The 16718-nt window shown below is 35.9% G+C and overlaps 1 protein-coding gene across 11 annotated transcripts in view; it reads left to right on the forward strand.

Moving 5' to 3' along the window:
- Nucleotides 1-16718, forward strand: part of SLC44A5 (solute carrier family 44 member 5) — a 409049-nt gene that overhangs the window by 370866 nt on the left and 21465 nt on the right. For all 11 annotated transcript variants that reach the window (XM_013996232.3, XM_021096464.2, XM_013996239.3 and 8 more), the window contains 6 exons: nucleotides 4866-4997; nucleotides 8820-8919; nucleotides 11326-11418; nucleotides 12088-12175; nucleotides 12897-13159; nucleotides 14002-14096. In XM_013996232.3, the coding sequence (XP_013851686.2) occupies nucleotides 4866-4997; nucleotides 8820-8919; nucleotides 11326-11418; nucleotides 12088-12175; nucleotides 12897-13159; nucleotides 14002-14096 (771 nt within the window). The remainder of the gene's footprint in view (nucleotides 1-4865; nucleotides 4998-8819; nucleotides 8920-11325; nucleotides 11419-12087; nucleotides 12176-12896; nucleotides 13160-14001; nucleotides 14097-16718) is intronic.

Consider the following 16718-nt stretch of genomic DNA (forward strand, 5'->3'; position numbering starts at 1 on the left):
AAAGCTCTAATTATACAAAGGAGAGTAAGGGAAGTAACATCCCTATCAAGTTGTATATTCTTTTATTTGTTCATTCAGCACATATCAATCGAGTAGCTGCTGTGCATAGGCACTATTTTAGCTCTTGAGAAAGAACAGTAAACAAAAAGACAAATGTCCTTACTCTCCTGACACTTATGGCCTAAGCAAATTAGGTATTAGAAGGTGATGCTCCACATGGAAAAGAGTAAAATAGAACAGGTATAAAGGGGGATTAATAGTATCATGGTAGGGCAAGGAGTGCAAATTCCAATATAGGTAGAATAAGTCTTTTGAAGAAGAAAACTGAGAAAACACTTGAGGGAGGCATTGGATTTAGCCATTGGAGATAAAGGGAAAGTTCCAGACAGTGAGGACAGCTAGAGCAAAGTCCTAAGAGCGTGTTGAAGAAATGGCTAGAATGCTTTTGTGGATAGGAGTTCTGAGAGGAGATGAGTATGTAGAATTTACAGAGGGCCAGAGGCTTACAGATTATTGTGAGATCTTGCCTTTTATCTCAGGTGAAATTAGGAGGTAAGGCAGGGTTTTGAGCAGAGAAAGGATATGAAATGATGATGGCTTTAGTCTCTGTGTTGAGAAGAGACTATACTTAGGCAAGAGAAGAAGGAATGAGATCAGAGAAGAGGCCATTGCAGTAACTCATGCCAAATGAAGGACGCTCAGACCATGTGATGGTGACAATAAAGATGCACATATAGGTTTTTTGTTTGTTTGTCTTTTTGCCTTTTCTTGAGCTGCTCCCATGGCATATGGAGATTCCCAGGCTAGGGGTCTAATTGGAGCTGTAGCCACCAGCCTACGCCAGAGCCACAGCAACGTGGGAATCCGAGCCGTGTCTGTGACCCACACCACAGCTCACAGCAACACCAGATCCTTAACCCACTGAGCAAGGCCAGGGATCAAACCCACAACCTCATGGTTCCTACTCAGATTCGTTAACCACTGAGCCACAACAGGAACTCCCACATATAGTTTTTAAATGTAGAACCAGCTGAATTTCCTGATGGGTTAAATGTAGCTCATGAGAGAGAGTGAGGAGGTGAGAATGACTTGCTTTAATCTAAGCAACTGGATGAAAGAATTGATGTCAACTGAGATGGAGAAGGTTCAAGAGGAGCAAGCTTGGTTTAGAAAGGGGATTGAGTAGAAGTTTAATTTTGAACTTGTTGAATTTGAGATGTTTATTAGGCATTAAAGTCAAGTAGGCAGATGAATATACAATCTGGAGTTAGATAGTTAGCCTAAAGTAGTTTATTTAGGAGTCAGGAACACTAGAGCCATGAGACTAGCTGATACCAACAAGAAAATAAATATAAATAGAGATGTGGACCAAAGATGGAGTTCAGAGGTCCTCCAACATTAAGAGGTCAGAGAAAAGATAAAGGACCAGCAGAGACAACTGAGGAGAAACAAGTTTTTTGAAAACTAAAAGCAGGTAATGTTATAGAAGCCAAGTGAAAAAAGGAGGGGGTGATAAACCATGGAAAATGGAGCTGATAGATCAAGAAAGATGAGAATGGGCCTTAAATTTAGACATGTGGCAAGAGCATTGGTAATCTGATGAGGGCAGTTTTGGTAGAATAAAGAGGAAAAAAAGCCTGGTTAGAGTGGATTGAGAAGAGGATGGGAGGAGAGGAATTGAAGATAGAAAATGTAGATGGCTATTTTGGAGAGTTGTATTGCAATAGTAAACAGGAAGTTGGGCAATGGATTGGGGGAAGAAGAGTGTCAAGAGTAGAATTTCTTTTATTCTTTAAAGTGAGAGAAAGAACAACATACTTGTACATTGTTTGGAATGATGCACTAGAGAGCAAGAAATTAATAATGTAAAAGGAAGAAATTGTTGTGAAACTTCAGAACACCGAAGACAAAAATATTTTTTAAACTACCACAGAGAAAAGATAGAACACAACAAAGGAACAATTAGGCTGAAGCAGACTTTTTGATAGCAGCAAAAGTAGAAAAATACCTTCAAAGAGCTAAAAAAAAAAAAAAAAAATAGTAGTCACTGTACACCCAGCAAAATTTTGTTTAAAGAATCAGAATAATATAAAGATATTTTTAAATAAGTACAAACAAGAGGTTATAAACAGACATATACTAAAGGAATGCCTACTTCAGAAAGGAAAATGATTCCACAACAGGGAATGAGATGCAAGAAAAAGTTATGAGCAAGAAATGAGTTGGTAAATGTGTACGTAAAGCATCACAAACTTTATAAAATAATAATATCCAATGTTTTGAGGTCTAACTGTACATAAGTAAAAATACAGAGGAATAATCAGAGGGGTGGTATTTATTGCATAGTCTAAGATCCTCATATTTCCTTGTAAAGATGTTGACTTTAAACTTGGTTATTAAGTATACATAAAGAATTTTCAAGGGTAACTTATTCTAGAAATGTCATAGATGCCTCCAAACCAGTGGAGAGGAAAAACAGAATATAAGCAAACAAAAATAATCATTTTTTAAAAGAAAATAATTGGAATAAAAGAAGCTCAGGAACAAAGTGGAGCAGGAAGAGCAAAAAGTAAGAAGGCTGAAACGAAAATACAGAAATACATTAAATATAAATCTGTTAAGCTCACCAATTAGAATACAGAGGTTGTCAGGTCCCATTAAAAACATGTACATACAAGTTGGAGCTGAGTTATTTACAGAGGTTACAAAAAACATAAGGAAATTAGAAGTCTGAAAGTGAAGGGATGGATAAAAATATCTTAGCAATCATTAACCAGAGAAAAATGCAGTAGCCATAATAATATAAGGCTAAATAGATTTTAGAATGAAAAGCATTATTAGGGATATAAATGATATAATTTACTAAAAAGAAATGTTAATTCTAAACAGATATGTACCTAAAAAAGCCTCACAGTTTAGAGAACTACAAGGATAAATAAATAAATAATAAATCTGTACGAGATATAAATATCCCTTAAAGGAAGATTTCAACACATCTTTCTGTTAAAATAAGAGAATAATAAGCATAAAATTCAGAATAATTGTTCTTTGGCAGGGAGAGGCAGTGGGATAAGTATCAGAAGAAAATTTTTATTTTGTGTAATTACAACAAAATTAAGATTATAAAATAAGGAGTTCCTGCTGTGGCTCAGTGGGTTACCAACCTGACTAGTATCCATGAGGATGTGGTTTTGATCCCTGGCCTCTCTCAGTGGGTTAAGGATCCAGTGTTGCCATGAATTATGGTATAGGTCTAAGACACAGCTCAGATCTTGTGTTGCTGTGGCTGTGGTGTAGGCCAGCAGCTACAGCTCTGATTTGACCCCTGGCCTGGGAACTTCCATATGCCAAATTATAAAATCTTAACATAGATGATACATTCATATGTGTTTATTTTACTATATGCTTTAAAACTGACATCTGCATTAAATATAATTTTTAATGTATCAAGTATCCCATAAAGCATTTTTGTTTTTTTTGTTTGCTTATTTGTTTTATTTTCTTTTTTTTTTGGTCATGCCTGTGGCATGCAGAAGTTCTGGGGCCAGGGATTGAATTTACAGCCCAGCAGTGACAATGCCGGATCCTAACCCAATGAGCCACCAGGGAATTACTTGGATTTGGGAGGATTTTTTTTGGTAATTTTTAAAAATTCATAGCGAAAGCAGTGCCTAAAAGAAAGGAATTTATCTTACCTCTCTGAGAAACAACTGTCCCTTCTAATCTAATCTTGTGTCTCTCCTTGGGCCTCACCCTCTCACCTTGTATGGGGGGGGGGAACCTGTTAGTTTACAGTTAGAGGTTTTAAAAGCTATTTTCTTCATTATTGCTAGAATATTTCCAATGGACCTAATCCAGACCCACTGGTCTTAAAAATAAATACACCTCTTAACTCTGCTTTTTATTCCCACTTTATTTGGACCATGTTGAAAAGTCATATACAGTGTGAAATATAGTCTTGGGGAAAATACAGTTAAGTCCACATTTGCCTTGCTTGGACATAGTCTTTGATAAGAATAGTTTTTACATACCTAATTCCATCAAGACATGAGTTTGCCATCAAAAATTTTTTAAAAGAACTTTTTTCAACTTAAATTTTTAAAACTTTTGCCTTTTAAATAGACTATATGTTAAAATGTCAAAACATAAAACGTTTACATAGGGAATTCCTGTTGTGGCACAGTGGGTTAAGGATCCAACATTGCCACAGCTGTGTGGCAAAGGTCACAGCTGCAGCTTAGAGTCAGTCCCTGGCCTGAGAACTTCCATATGCAGCGGGTGCAGCCCTACAAAAAATTTTTTTACAGTTAAAATTTTTCCTTCTCAGTGTATTCCTTAGTCACCAAGTTTCCTCCCAGGAAGCAAAAAATGTTTTATTTCTGTGTATTCTTCCAGAGTTGCTTTATGTACGTATACAGAAAAAAACGTGTTGTTGTTCTTATATAATTATAGTTTATTTTTATAATATTTGTACTTTGCTTTTTTCACTTAACAAACCATCTTAGAGATCCTTTACTGTCACTAGACTTCCTCTTCTTTAAGTGGAAATGCAGTATTCTGCTGTACAAATTGACCATAGTCTATTTAACCAGTTGCTATGAATGGACATTAAGGTTGGGTCTAGTCAAAAGGACATTTAAAGTCAGTTGTTTCCACAGTCATCCAGACAATACTGAAAATATTTATATTGAATACAATAGCACATTTAGACTTAGATGCACATAAAATATTTAATGTGTAAATACGAATCTCGCCTTTGTAAAAATGACCATGCTGATCAATTTCATGTAGCTATGTTATAAATGTATAGCTTATATTTTAGAAATTAACATTTTATATTAGTCTACTTTTCTTTCCTTTTCAAGGCATATGGAACTGTTACCAGGAATACAACAGTCTTCAGGAAAAGCCAAATTCTCACTTAACTATATATCACATTGGGGTTCAGACTGACATAAGCATGTACTTTCAACTGAGACAAACGTGGTTCATACTTAGTAAGTAAACTTTAAAAATTTTTTGTTAAAATTGTAATAACAAGAAAGTATCTTTTTGTCTAAAGGAAAACTTGGGTTGGTATAACAAATATATTTATTACTAATGTCATTGTAATATGTATGTCTATAGTACTATTAGGACAGTAAATAGACAAGTCATTGAGGGAAATTTATTATATAGACATAGTTCTCACTGAGATACTTACAACACAGCATGACAATGGGAGAAAAAATTTATGTATACACGTATGTGTAACTGGGTTCCCATGCTGTACAGTGGGGGAAAAAAAAGTGTGTTGGGGGAAATAACAACAAAAAATAAATTTAAGAAAGAAATTTATTATATAATCTAAGAAAATATTGTTTTACAATGATGTCAAGATATTTACCTTCAATTTAGAATGGGTTGGATATGGGAATTTATAGCCATTTAATCTGGTATTCAAGAAAGATATTTTAAAAGGAAAAAAGATGTTTGATCTTTCGAATTTGTTTTTTTAAAAAAAAATTTTTTTTCATAACAAGACTTTTAAACTACTTATAAAATTGGTTAATAAGTAACAGAAATTTACATTCTTGAAATGTTTAGATGATTGAGTTAGTTAAGGATAACATTAACAAAATTTTAAAGCTAGATGATTTCAGAGATGAATTTAATCTTATATTCCTAAAATAGTTTCATTATACTATTCCTTGCACTTCATGTTCTTTAATAAAAACTTTTTTAAAAAATCAATAATACATGATGCTTAAAAAAAGTTCATCTTCATATCTTTTTGAAGTTAGAGAGCCAGGCAAGACATGTTTGAGGAAGCCTGGTAAGGAGCCCAGAGATAGCCTAAGAAGGGGGCTTGGTGAGCACCATGGTTCTGGGAAGGATCTCACCCCACAAATTTATAAACTTGATTTTGCCACTTCACCCAAAAGTCATCAGGCTTTCGGGGACAGGCTCACAATATGTCACCAAAGTACCATTTTATTTGTTTATGCTATTAAGATACTCTCTCTGTGGCCAGAATGCAGACATATCCCACCTAGGACACTGTTTTCCTGGGCTCAAGGCATTTGGGGCATAGGATTACTAATGAGGTTTTTTGGTAGAGACCCTTAGGTAGTCTTGAGAGATGTTTTCTTCAGGCTCATGACAAGATTGATGACCTAGCTCTGCTGCACAGAAGCCCCCACCAAATTCCATTGTCTTCCAGCTTCAGTTTTTCTCTTTTCCTTGGAGAGTGCTAGATCAAAATGCTGAATTCATGCTCTTTGGGTTCCCATTTCTAGCTCTTCACATAACACATTATTTTTCCAAATATGTTGCAGAAGAATTTCACGTATAGCCATTTCTTTTCAACCATAAAAATTAGGCATTCGGGGATCCTCATCACTTTTCCCAAGTTTGAGAGATTCCATATCTCCTCAGCCGTCCATTTACTGTTATCTATTATTCTTAAAGATGACAAATCTCATCCATTATGTATTGCAACCTCTAGTTTTACTCTCAGATGGGTCTTCGTTACAGGTTCTGTGGTCATTCCACTGCTGTCTTTTGAGGACCTTCAACACAAAAATCATTGAGATGATGAGAATCTGCCATTGGAAAAGTTAAGAGAGGAACTTTGAGGAAAATACAGAGCTTCCTTTTATTTTCAAGTCTAGCAATTCTTATCTTCCCCCAAATGAGTATTAGCTTTCATAAGCCATTTATCAGACATTAATTTATTACTTGCTCTGTGTTTGACAAAATTATAGGCGCCAGAGACAAGGACATACATGTCAAATTACTCATTGACAGAAACACTGAAAATAAGCAGAGTTATACATGCAAAAATTATAATTCTTATGAATCAGGATTGGATTAGGAGTTTCCGTCGTGGCGCAGTGGTTAACGAATCCGACTAGGAACCATGAGGTTGCGGGTTCGGTCCCTGCCCTTGCTCAGTGGGTTAACGATTCGGCGTTGCCGTGAGCTGTGGTGTAGGTTGCAGACGCGGCTGGGATCCCGCGTTGCTGTGGCTCTGGCGTAGGCTGGTGGCTACAGCTCCGATTCAACCCCTAGCCTGGGAACCTCCATATGCCGCGGGAGCGGCCCAAGAAATAGCAACAACAACAACAAAAAAGACAAAAAAAAAAAAAAAGGATTGGATTAGAAGATGGTTTTATTCTGATTTCTGCTATTAATTATCCCAGTCTCCTTGGTAAAATTAGTTATAAAACTTTTCCCTATAGGACCTCAAAAAAATGTTTCTGTTGTTTGCTTTTATTTGAACAAAAAGGGGGAATATATATAAATTCAAAAGACAAATTTCTCTAATATAACCATTTAAAGCATGTAATTTTGTAAGGGTTCAAGTCAATATACAATGTTCTTTATCGATGCAATTTTAGAATATTAAATTACTCCGACCTATTTCGTATTTTTAGGTGTATCAAAAGAAGATAACAATTTTTGCTTATTATGGCTATGCTCCACAATTTTGGAGTTGATTTACTTCTAAGAGAATCAAATGTGCATAGAAACATAAATATATAGTTTAACTAAAAGATGTAGTAGGCAGATGATACATTACTAGGATCCTCCCACACCTCTGGGTTAACTGATTTTTTACTTGGGGTTACTAACTGATGTGTGATATAACAACTGAATCTTAGTGGTATAACCATAGGATGGAATAATGAGTGCTCCAACACTGGAAGTGCGCAGGCATGAGCAGAATAACTATCCAACACAAATGTTATAGAATGGATTCTTTCATGGGTAGGGATTTAACTTTCCATTAACTTTGTTTTATAATTTCAGATTCTGTTATTAGCAGCACTATATTTCCTTAATTTAGGATCCCCATCTTTTCACTTTTTAACATCTCTGAGGTCAGGATGCATTTTATAATCAATGAATAGACATTTAATAAAGGATTTTATTAAATGTCTATAACTCTTAGTTCAAGAGGTTTATAAACTTTAAATTTTTTTTTGTTTTTTTGCCTTTTTTTTAAGGCTGCACCCATGGCATATGGAGATTCCCAGGCTAGGGGTCCAATCAGAGCTGTAGCCACCAGCCTATGCCAGAGCCACAGCAATGTGAGATCCAAGCTGCGTCTGTGACCTACACCACAGCTCACCGCAATGCCAGATGTTTAATGCACTGAGCAAGGCCAGGGATCAAACCCATGTCCTCATGGAAACTAGTTGGATTCATTCACCGCTGGGCCACAACAGGAACTCCACAGGTTTACAAACTTTGTTCAAACCTGAAATAGGTTCCCTTAATTCTAATTCTGAGACTTTTGTTACATAACCTGGGTGGGTTTACCCCCTGATTCCATCAATAGCAGCCATGATAGATGGAGTCACACACTAATAATGTATCCAAGAGCCTGCCCTGTCCATCGGTAAGATCAATTAATTAAGAGGCATTGTGAGCAGGGAGGCAGTTCAAAAACTTTCTTCTGTAATGATTCTCTTACTCAAAGAAGTGCAAATGAAAACATCTAAAATAGAGCTCCCCACAGCAGCCCTTCCTTCCATCCAAGCCTAGTTTCTCATTTCTATGTATGGTGAAATATTTCCAGAGAGAAAATGAAGCCTGTCCAACTGAGTTGTTTAAACTCTAGCTAAAGGTTTTCATCTAGATGTCTTAGCATTTCTAGCAGGTTTTGAATATAAATTTCTAAAAATTGACATTTTTGGAAAGGTACCACACTTAAATTATGAAGTGTCAGAATTGGCAGAAATAATCGTGATGCTCAGTCCCAACTTTCGCAGAGGATGTTTGCTTTTTTGTATTGATTTGTATTGCACACTAATTGTTTTTTCTGTTTAAAGTGATAATACTCTGCATCCTCGAAGTGTTTGTCATCCTCGTGCTGATCTTCCTCAGGAACCGAATCCGTATCTCCATTGCCCTGTTGAAGGAGGGGAGCAAGTAAGGCCTTGATGGAGAAACTCACATGATATATTATCAGTCATGTCAGTCACTGCCTATTGTGTAGATGTTCCAGCCTACTTTCCCTTTAAGAAGGCTTGTTGGCTTGTTAAATTTGTTTTCCATTCAAGAGGACTTGTTCAAGTTCAGACTCTGCCTCGTATTAAAAAGGTCACGCTAACAAGTCTCTCAATATCCCCACACCTCAATTATCATAGGGTAAAATAAAGCTAAAACCTGTCTAGTCTATGCACTTGCCCTTTTTTAACACCAAATATATGTTAGGAGGATTAACTTATGTGAAAGTAAGTGATAAAGTGCTATATAAAAGTTAATTTTATTATATGTTGTATTATTCCCATACGGAGTCATTTGTTAATATTAATGGTTGAGATCATTTGTGTAACTTTGAATCACCATAATTCTATAAAGTCAATTATGTGCTATTGCCAGTTTTTGTATTAGTAACATTTGCCAGTAGATGCAATAATTGGTTCTAGCAGCACCAGATGATATGTTTTGTATCTAAAGCTCTTAATTCAGGAATACTTTATATCCAGAGCCATTTTTATTTTCAAATGCTACAAAATAAACATAGCTTTACATAAAATTCATGCTGGAAGGTAATAACACCTACAGTTTCTATTCCAAAAGGTCACTTGAGGATAATACTTGAAACTTTTGAATAATGCATGGAAAAAAACAAGGAAAGTATTGCTGTAAAGCCAACAGATCATGTTCTCTATTTAGAATTATGGAAACTAAGTTGTTAATGACTGAGAACCAAATTATTTAAAATAGTCTTTAAGGATTATTTTAACAAAATCATCATATATAATAATAATAATAATAATAATAACAATAATAATAATAATAATAATAGTGCCACCTAAAGCCAGTTTGAAATAGTTAACAAGCAGTTTGTTAAATTAAACTCTCTCTCCTTCTCATAATAACCAAAGCCCTATCATTAGCCACTGAAAACTACTGACTTCCTGGGTTTGTTTCTCAAATAATATAATATTGTGTAATTCACTGTAACTTATCCTACTGCTATGTCTAAATGTGTGTGTGTTTGTATGTCTCTAAATGTTAATAAACCTATTACTGTGATAGGTTAATAATTTTTCTAAGGGAAAATAACATCTGGAATAAATGGGCATGAAAATACACGGTAAACATGGGGATGCCCAATAATTCACTCAAGAGCAATATCTGAAGAAAAGAGAGAACAGCCCAGATAGTAAGGTAGAGAAGGTAATGAATACAAAACCAAATTTAAAATGTATCAGTGCAATAGGAGTAGAAATAGTTCTACTGTAGTTCTCAGTGGCTGGAATCAAACAGCATAAGGTTAATTCAGCGTCATATGCTGAAAAGATTATTCAAAAGTAGTTAGTAATAGAGAAACTAGGATGGTGAATATTTTAGAAATCACATCTTAAATATCAAAACAATGATCATCCTGGTGAACAAAAGAATAAGGAATTTCTTTAAGGGTTGCTATAAGGAAAAAGTGGTCATTTCTTCTGAAGGTAGTAGATGTGAGTTACAGACAGGCAGATGAGGAAGAACTTTCTAATGCTTTAGTTGCTAAGAAAATAGAATAATCTGTGTCATATAAAAGCAAGTTCCTTTCGGAGTTCCAGTCGTGGCGCAGTGGTTAACGAATCCGACTAGGAACCATGAGGTTGTGGGTTCGATTCCTGCCCTTGCTCAGTAGGTTAACGATCCGGCGTTGCCATGAGCTGTGGTGTAGGAGCTGTGGTGTAGGTCGCAGACATGGCTAGGATCCCGTGTTGCTGTGGCTCTGGCGTAGGCTGGCAGCTACAGCTCCGATTAGACCCCTAGCCTGGGAACCTCCCATATGCCGCAGGAGCAGCCCAAGAAATGGCAAAAAGACAAAAAAAAAAAAAAAAAAAAAAAAGAAAAAAAGTAAGTTCCTTTCACTCAGCGAGGTCCCCAGAGACTAATGAACATATTTTGAAGATAGTTCAGAAAGGATTATTGAATTAGAGCTAGATTCTCACACTTGATCAGATGATCTTCAAGGTTCTCTCCAATTTTAAAAGTCTAAACAAAAGGGAGAAATACTATGATTATAATGAATCAAATTTTTATGAGTCAGACATAAATAACCAAAGAGGAGAAGGTTTTGGGGAACTTTTGCTAGGAATCAAACATTAGCATTCAAAGAATGCCTCTAACTTACTATAAATAAATAAATACTTAAAACCAACTAAGAATACATCAGCAAAAAAAAAAAAGACAAGCAGTTGGTGGTTATTATCACTTTTCTTAGAATGAACTCAGTCTAAGGCTTATTTCTACCTCTAACCAATAACAATTTGATGGAGAAATTATAATTCTGGATCATTCTGAATTTCAACTATTTTTTTATTTCAGAGCCATTGGATATATCCCTACTACATTAATTTATCCAGTTTTAACTTTCATTTTCCTCTCAATCTGCATTTCCTATTGGGCTGTGATAGCAGTGTATCCTTCTGTAATTGACCTCTTTTAAACCTCAGATCCACACATCCTGGGAAGATCAAAAGTTTCAGAGTACCAATTGAATTTCCCGTCAAATAGGTTATATGGTAGATTTAGTTTCATTTTGTCAGGTTATATGGTAGATTTGGTTTCATTTTGTCTCACATGTGATACTTCTCCTTGGCAAAACCTAAAAAAAAAAAAAAAAAAAACTCCTTTATATTTCACTGTTTTTTTTTTTTTTTTTTTAGGGCTGCACCCATGGCATATGGAGGTTCCCAAGCCAGGGGTTGAATTATCTGCTGGCCTATACCAGAGCCACAGCAATGCCAAATCCTAGCCATGTCTGAGACCTACACCACAGCTCACAGCAACACTGTATCCTTAACCCACTGAGCGAAGCTAGGGATTGAACTTGTGCCTTCATGGATGCTAGTCAGATTCGTTTCCACTGAGCCATAATGGGAACTCCTATATTTCTCTGTTTATAAGCGGCATTAAGTACAGCTGACCCATGGTATATTACTCTGGGTCTGAAAATAAATGAATTATTAAAAGATTAGAAGTTTTTGAAATAAATTTCTCAGTGGACTTTGGTTGTTTGCATTATTTTCTTGACCATTTACTTTCAATCTACCAGCAAATAATTTATCCTTAATAGGATTCACTCAGTTACTTGGCTACATCGGGGGTACCCGTATACAAAGTCATAACCCCAAAGGGGCAGTGTATACATGAAAATAAAACCTGTGACCCACAGGTAAGTAAACCCCTTTATTGACTTCAATACAGAACTCTGTTAAATTTTGTCTAGCCGTTGTTGTGGGAATCACCCTGAAATAGAGACTCTGGGCATTTCATGGGGATCATTGTAGAGAAGGGGAGGGTTGTGGGCATATTGTAGAGAGACCACTGTTATTTCCTAAGTGTGTTTGTCTTGTCACATACCTAAGAAGCAGGTATGGTCAAAACCAACAATAATAAATATGAAATTACAGTGGATGCAGAGTGATGAAAAAATGAGATACTTTCCAGAGTTCACTAAAGAATTATATATAGAATTCCTATCGTGACTCAGTGGAAACGAATTTGACTAGTAACCATGAGGTTGTGGGTTCAATCCCTTACGTAGCTCTGTGGGTTAAGGATCTGGCATTGCCGTGAGCTGTGGTGTAGGTCAGATGCAGCTCGGATCTGACAATTGTTGTGGCTGTGGCATAGGTTGGCGGCTACACCTCCGATTCAACCCCTAGCCTGGGAACCTCCATATGCCACGGTGTGGCCCTAAAAAGCAAAAAAAGAAAAAGAAAGAAAGAAAGAAAGAAAATTATATGAAGTGTGGTATAGAAAATATAAATAAGAACAGAAGCTAATAGGAAAAAAAGCAGAACATGAAATTAGGGGGCTACAAGAGCAGGCAAGGAAGGTGTTATCTTGGAATGCCACTTAATGTTATTTGTGTTACTTTTTTCTGAATACAGACTTTTAATACAACTGAAATTGCCAAAGCTTGCCCTGGGGCCCAGTGTAACTTTGCTTTTTATGGTGGAAAGAGCCTGTACCATCAATACATCACTACCTTCCAGATATTCAATCTATTTGTCTTTCTCTGGCTTATAAACTTTGTCATTGCACTGGGTCAGTGTGCCCTTGCTGGTGCCTTTGCTTCTTATTATTGGGCCTTGAAAAAACCTGACGACATCCCTCCATATCCACTTTTTACTGCATTTGGACGAGCCATAAGGTAAGTTTCACAGTGAACCCTACACCTATCTTCCCAGTTATGTTTAGTGTGTTTCTCATTCAATCTTGTGCTTGTAATTCATGTGGTAAGGGACTTGAGGTCAAAGCTATAATTCAGGATTCATGGATGTCTGTTGGCTTTGTCTGGTTTTATGGCCACAGTTTTATAATCCCTACCTTGGCTAATATCCTTCTGAAAGGTTACTGGTGAAAAGACCTAAGAGGAAGGCACTAAATTAAAGATTAGGACTAATTTGTCTGTTTCTTCATTGCTCAGCTCAAACATCCTCTTATAAAATCATCATAAGATGACAGGCTATTAGTATCATTTCATTTTTATAGATAAAGTGCAAGATGGATGTACATGGTTTAAAATCCTCTATGGAAAAGAAACTCATGGACTTGGAGAATAGATTTGTGGTTGCCAAGTGGGAGGAGGAGGGAGTGGGATGGACTGGGAGTCTGGGGTTAATAGATGCAAACTATTGCATTTGGAATGGATAAGCAATGAGATCCTGGTCAGCACTGGGAACTAGAGTAATTTGTGATGGAGCATGATGGAGGATAATGTGAGAAAAAGAATGTATATATTTGTGTGAGTGGGTCACTTTATTGTATAGTAGAAAATTGACAGAACACTCTAAATCAACTATAATGGAAAAAATAATCATTAAAAATAAATTAAAAAAATAAAATCCTATGTGGACTTTATCAATCTGAATGAGAGTGTAAGAAGCTCCTTCCTATCAATCCTTCTGTAGATACTTTTACCAATAAAAATTAACATCTTTTATTTAATAGAATAGATATTTTAACCTTTATTTTCATTTTCTCTTTGTCCAGATATCACACAGGATCCCTAGCATTTGGATCTTTAATTCTTGCAGGAATTCAAATGTTTAGATTAATCCTAGAATACTTGGACAAACGTCTCAAAGGTAAAGATTCTGGAATTCATCTTGTTTCAGACTTCCTGACTTCTATAAAGAGAATAGTTTGGGTCAGGGGGTTGGGGAGAACATAATGACTGTAACATGGACATGGTAATAAGGATGGATGTGGTCAGGCTAGAGAGATGTTTGGAAGGAAAAGCCTACAGAACTTATTGAGGGCTTGAATATGGTTGAGGGGTGGGGAGAGAAGCTTTGGTAAAGAAAAGAGAGAAAAAAGTTTACGATGCTATCTACTAAGATGTGGAAACCAGGAGAAGCAAATTTCAAAGAAGAGATTTAAAATTGTGCTTTTGACCTGAGAAGTATGGTGGAGGTGTCAGGTAGTTTTAAGTCTAGAGCTCACGACAGGTCAGGTTTAATATATAAACGTGGATGTCATTGGCATAAATCTTCATAGATGACACATACAGTTTACAAACACATAAACTCTGCTTAGAATGTACTTTAGAAAATTGTATTGGAGTTCTCTTGTGGCACAGCAGGTTAAGGATCTGGCATTGTCACTGCAGCGGCTAGGTTGCTGCTGTGATACAGGTTCAATCTCTGGCCCAGGACCTTCCACATGCTGCAGGTGTGGCCAAAAAGAAAAAAAATATATATTAATTGCCAAAATCGTCTTGAAACAAAACAACCAGGTAGGAACACTCACATCATTTCCTGATTTCAAAACTAATACAGAGCTATAGTAATAAAAACAGTGTGGCACTAGTACAAGGACAGACATATAGACCTGGAATAGAATAGAGAGCCCCAAAACAAACCTTCACATATAAAACTATTCAACTGGGGGAAGGACAGTTTTTTCAACTAAGGACAGTTACTAGGAAAACAGGATAGCTACATGCAAATGAATGAAGTTGGACCCTTACCTTATACCACATACATAAATTAATTCAAAAGGGATCAAAGACTTAGACATAAAAGCTAAAACTATAAAAGTCTTAGAAGAAAGCAAAGAAATCTTGACAATTGGATTTAATGATGATTTCTTAGATAGGATAAAAAATACAGGTAACAAAAAAAAAACCCAGATAAATTAGACTTCATCAAAAAATTTTTAAAAAATGCCTGTTGAGTTCCCGTCGTGGTGCAGTGGTTAACGAATCTGACTAGGAACCATGAGGTTGCGGGTTCGATCCCTGCCCTTGCTCAGTGGGTTAACAATCCAGCATTGCCATGCGTTGTGGTGTAGGTCGCAGACACGGCTCAGATCTTGCATTGCTGTAGCTCTGGCGTAGGCTGGCAGCTACAGCTCTGATTAGACCCCTAGCCTGGGAACCTCCATATGCCGCAGGAGCAGCCCAAGAAATGGCAAAAAAAAAAAAAAATGCCTGTGCATCAAATGACACTATAGAGAGTAAAAAGACAACCCACAGAATAGGAGAAAATATTGGCGAGTCATATACCAGATAAACAACCAATATTTAGAAAATATAACTAACTCCTATAACTCAACAATAAACAACCCGATTCAACAGGGGCAAAGTATTTCTTTAAATTAAGTAAATTTTTTCAGCTTTAATGAGGTATAATTGACAAGTAAATTTGTAATATTTTAAAAGTGTACAACATGATTTGATGCACATATACATTGTGAAAAGATTCTCACATTTAAGTGAGACATCTGTTCAACTCACATATTTACCTATTTTTTTCCTTTTTTCTTTTTTGGTGAGAATACTTAAGCTCTACTCTCAGCAAATTTCAATTATACAATACAGTGTTATCAACAATACTCACCATGTTATACATTACATCCTAATTCCTTGCTCATCATGTAACTGAAAGTTTGTACCCTTTTACCAGTCTCTATTTCTTGCATCCCAACATGAGGCAACCACCATTCTTCTCTGTTTAAATGCATTCAACTTTTCTCCCCATATATAAAAAATACCATGTATATTTGGGGTTTTTTGGGGGGAGGGGGGCTTGTTTAACTTAGCATAATTCCCTTCAAGTTCATCCATATCATTGCAAAAACAGGATTTCATTTTTTAAGGCTGAATAATATTCTACTATGTATACATACCTTATGTTCTTTATCCATTGATCCCTCTAATGACTCTTAGGTTGTTTCCATAAATTGGATACTGCAAATAATGCTGAAATGAACATTACAGTATAAATATCTCTTTAAGATAGTAATTTTATTTCCCTCAATTATAAATACAGAAGTAAAATTGCTGGATCACATAATAGTTCTATTTTTAATTTCTCAGGGAACTTCCATACCATTTGCCATCATGGATGCATCAATTTACATTCCTACCAACATTGTACAAGGGTTCCCTTTTCTCTACATTCTTACCAATATTTGTTATCTCTTATTTTTTGATAACTGACATCCTCACAGGTATGAGGTAGTATCTCATTTAGGTTTTGATTTTCTATCTCCAATAATAAGTAATGTTGAGTACCTTTTCATGCACCTATTTCACGTATGTCTTCTTTGAAAAATTGTCTATTCAGGTTCTTTGCCCATTTTTATTGCGTTGTTTGTGGTTTTTTGCTACTGATTTCTATAAATTCCTTGTATATTTTTAACACCTCATCATATATAGTTTGCAAGTACTTTTATCCCATTCAGTAGGTTTCCTTTTCATTTTG

The sequence above is a fragment of the Sus scrofa genome, chromosome 6 (assembly GCF_054392235.1).
Source record: "Sus scrofa isolate SSC_HxYL_T2T_F1_AM1 chromosome 6, Sscrofa_HxYL_maternal_Yorkshire_Landrace_v2.0, whole genome shotgun sequence".
NCBI lineage: Eukaryota > Metazoa > Chordata > Mammalia > Artiodactyla > Suidae > Sus > Sus scrofa.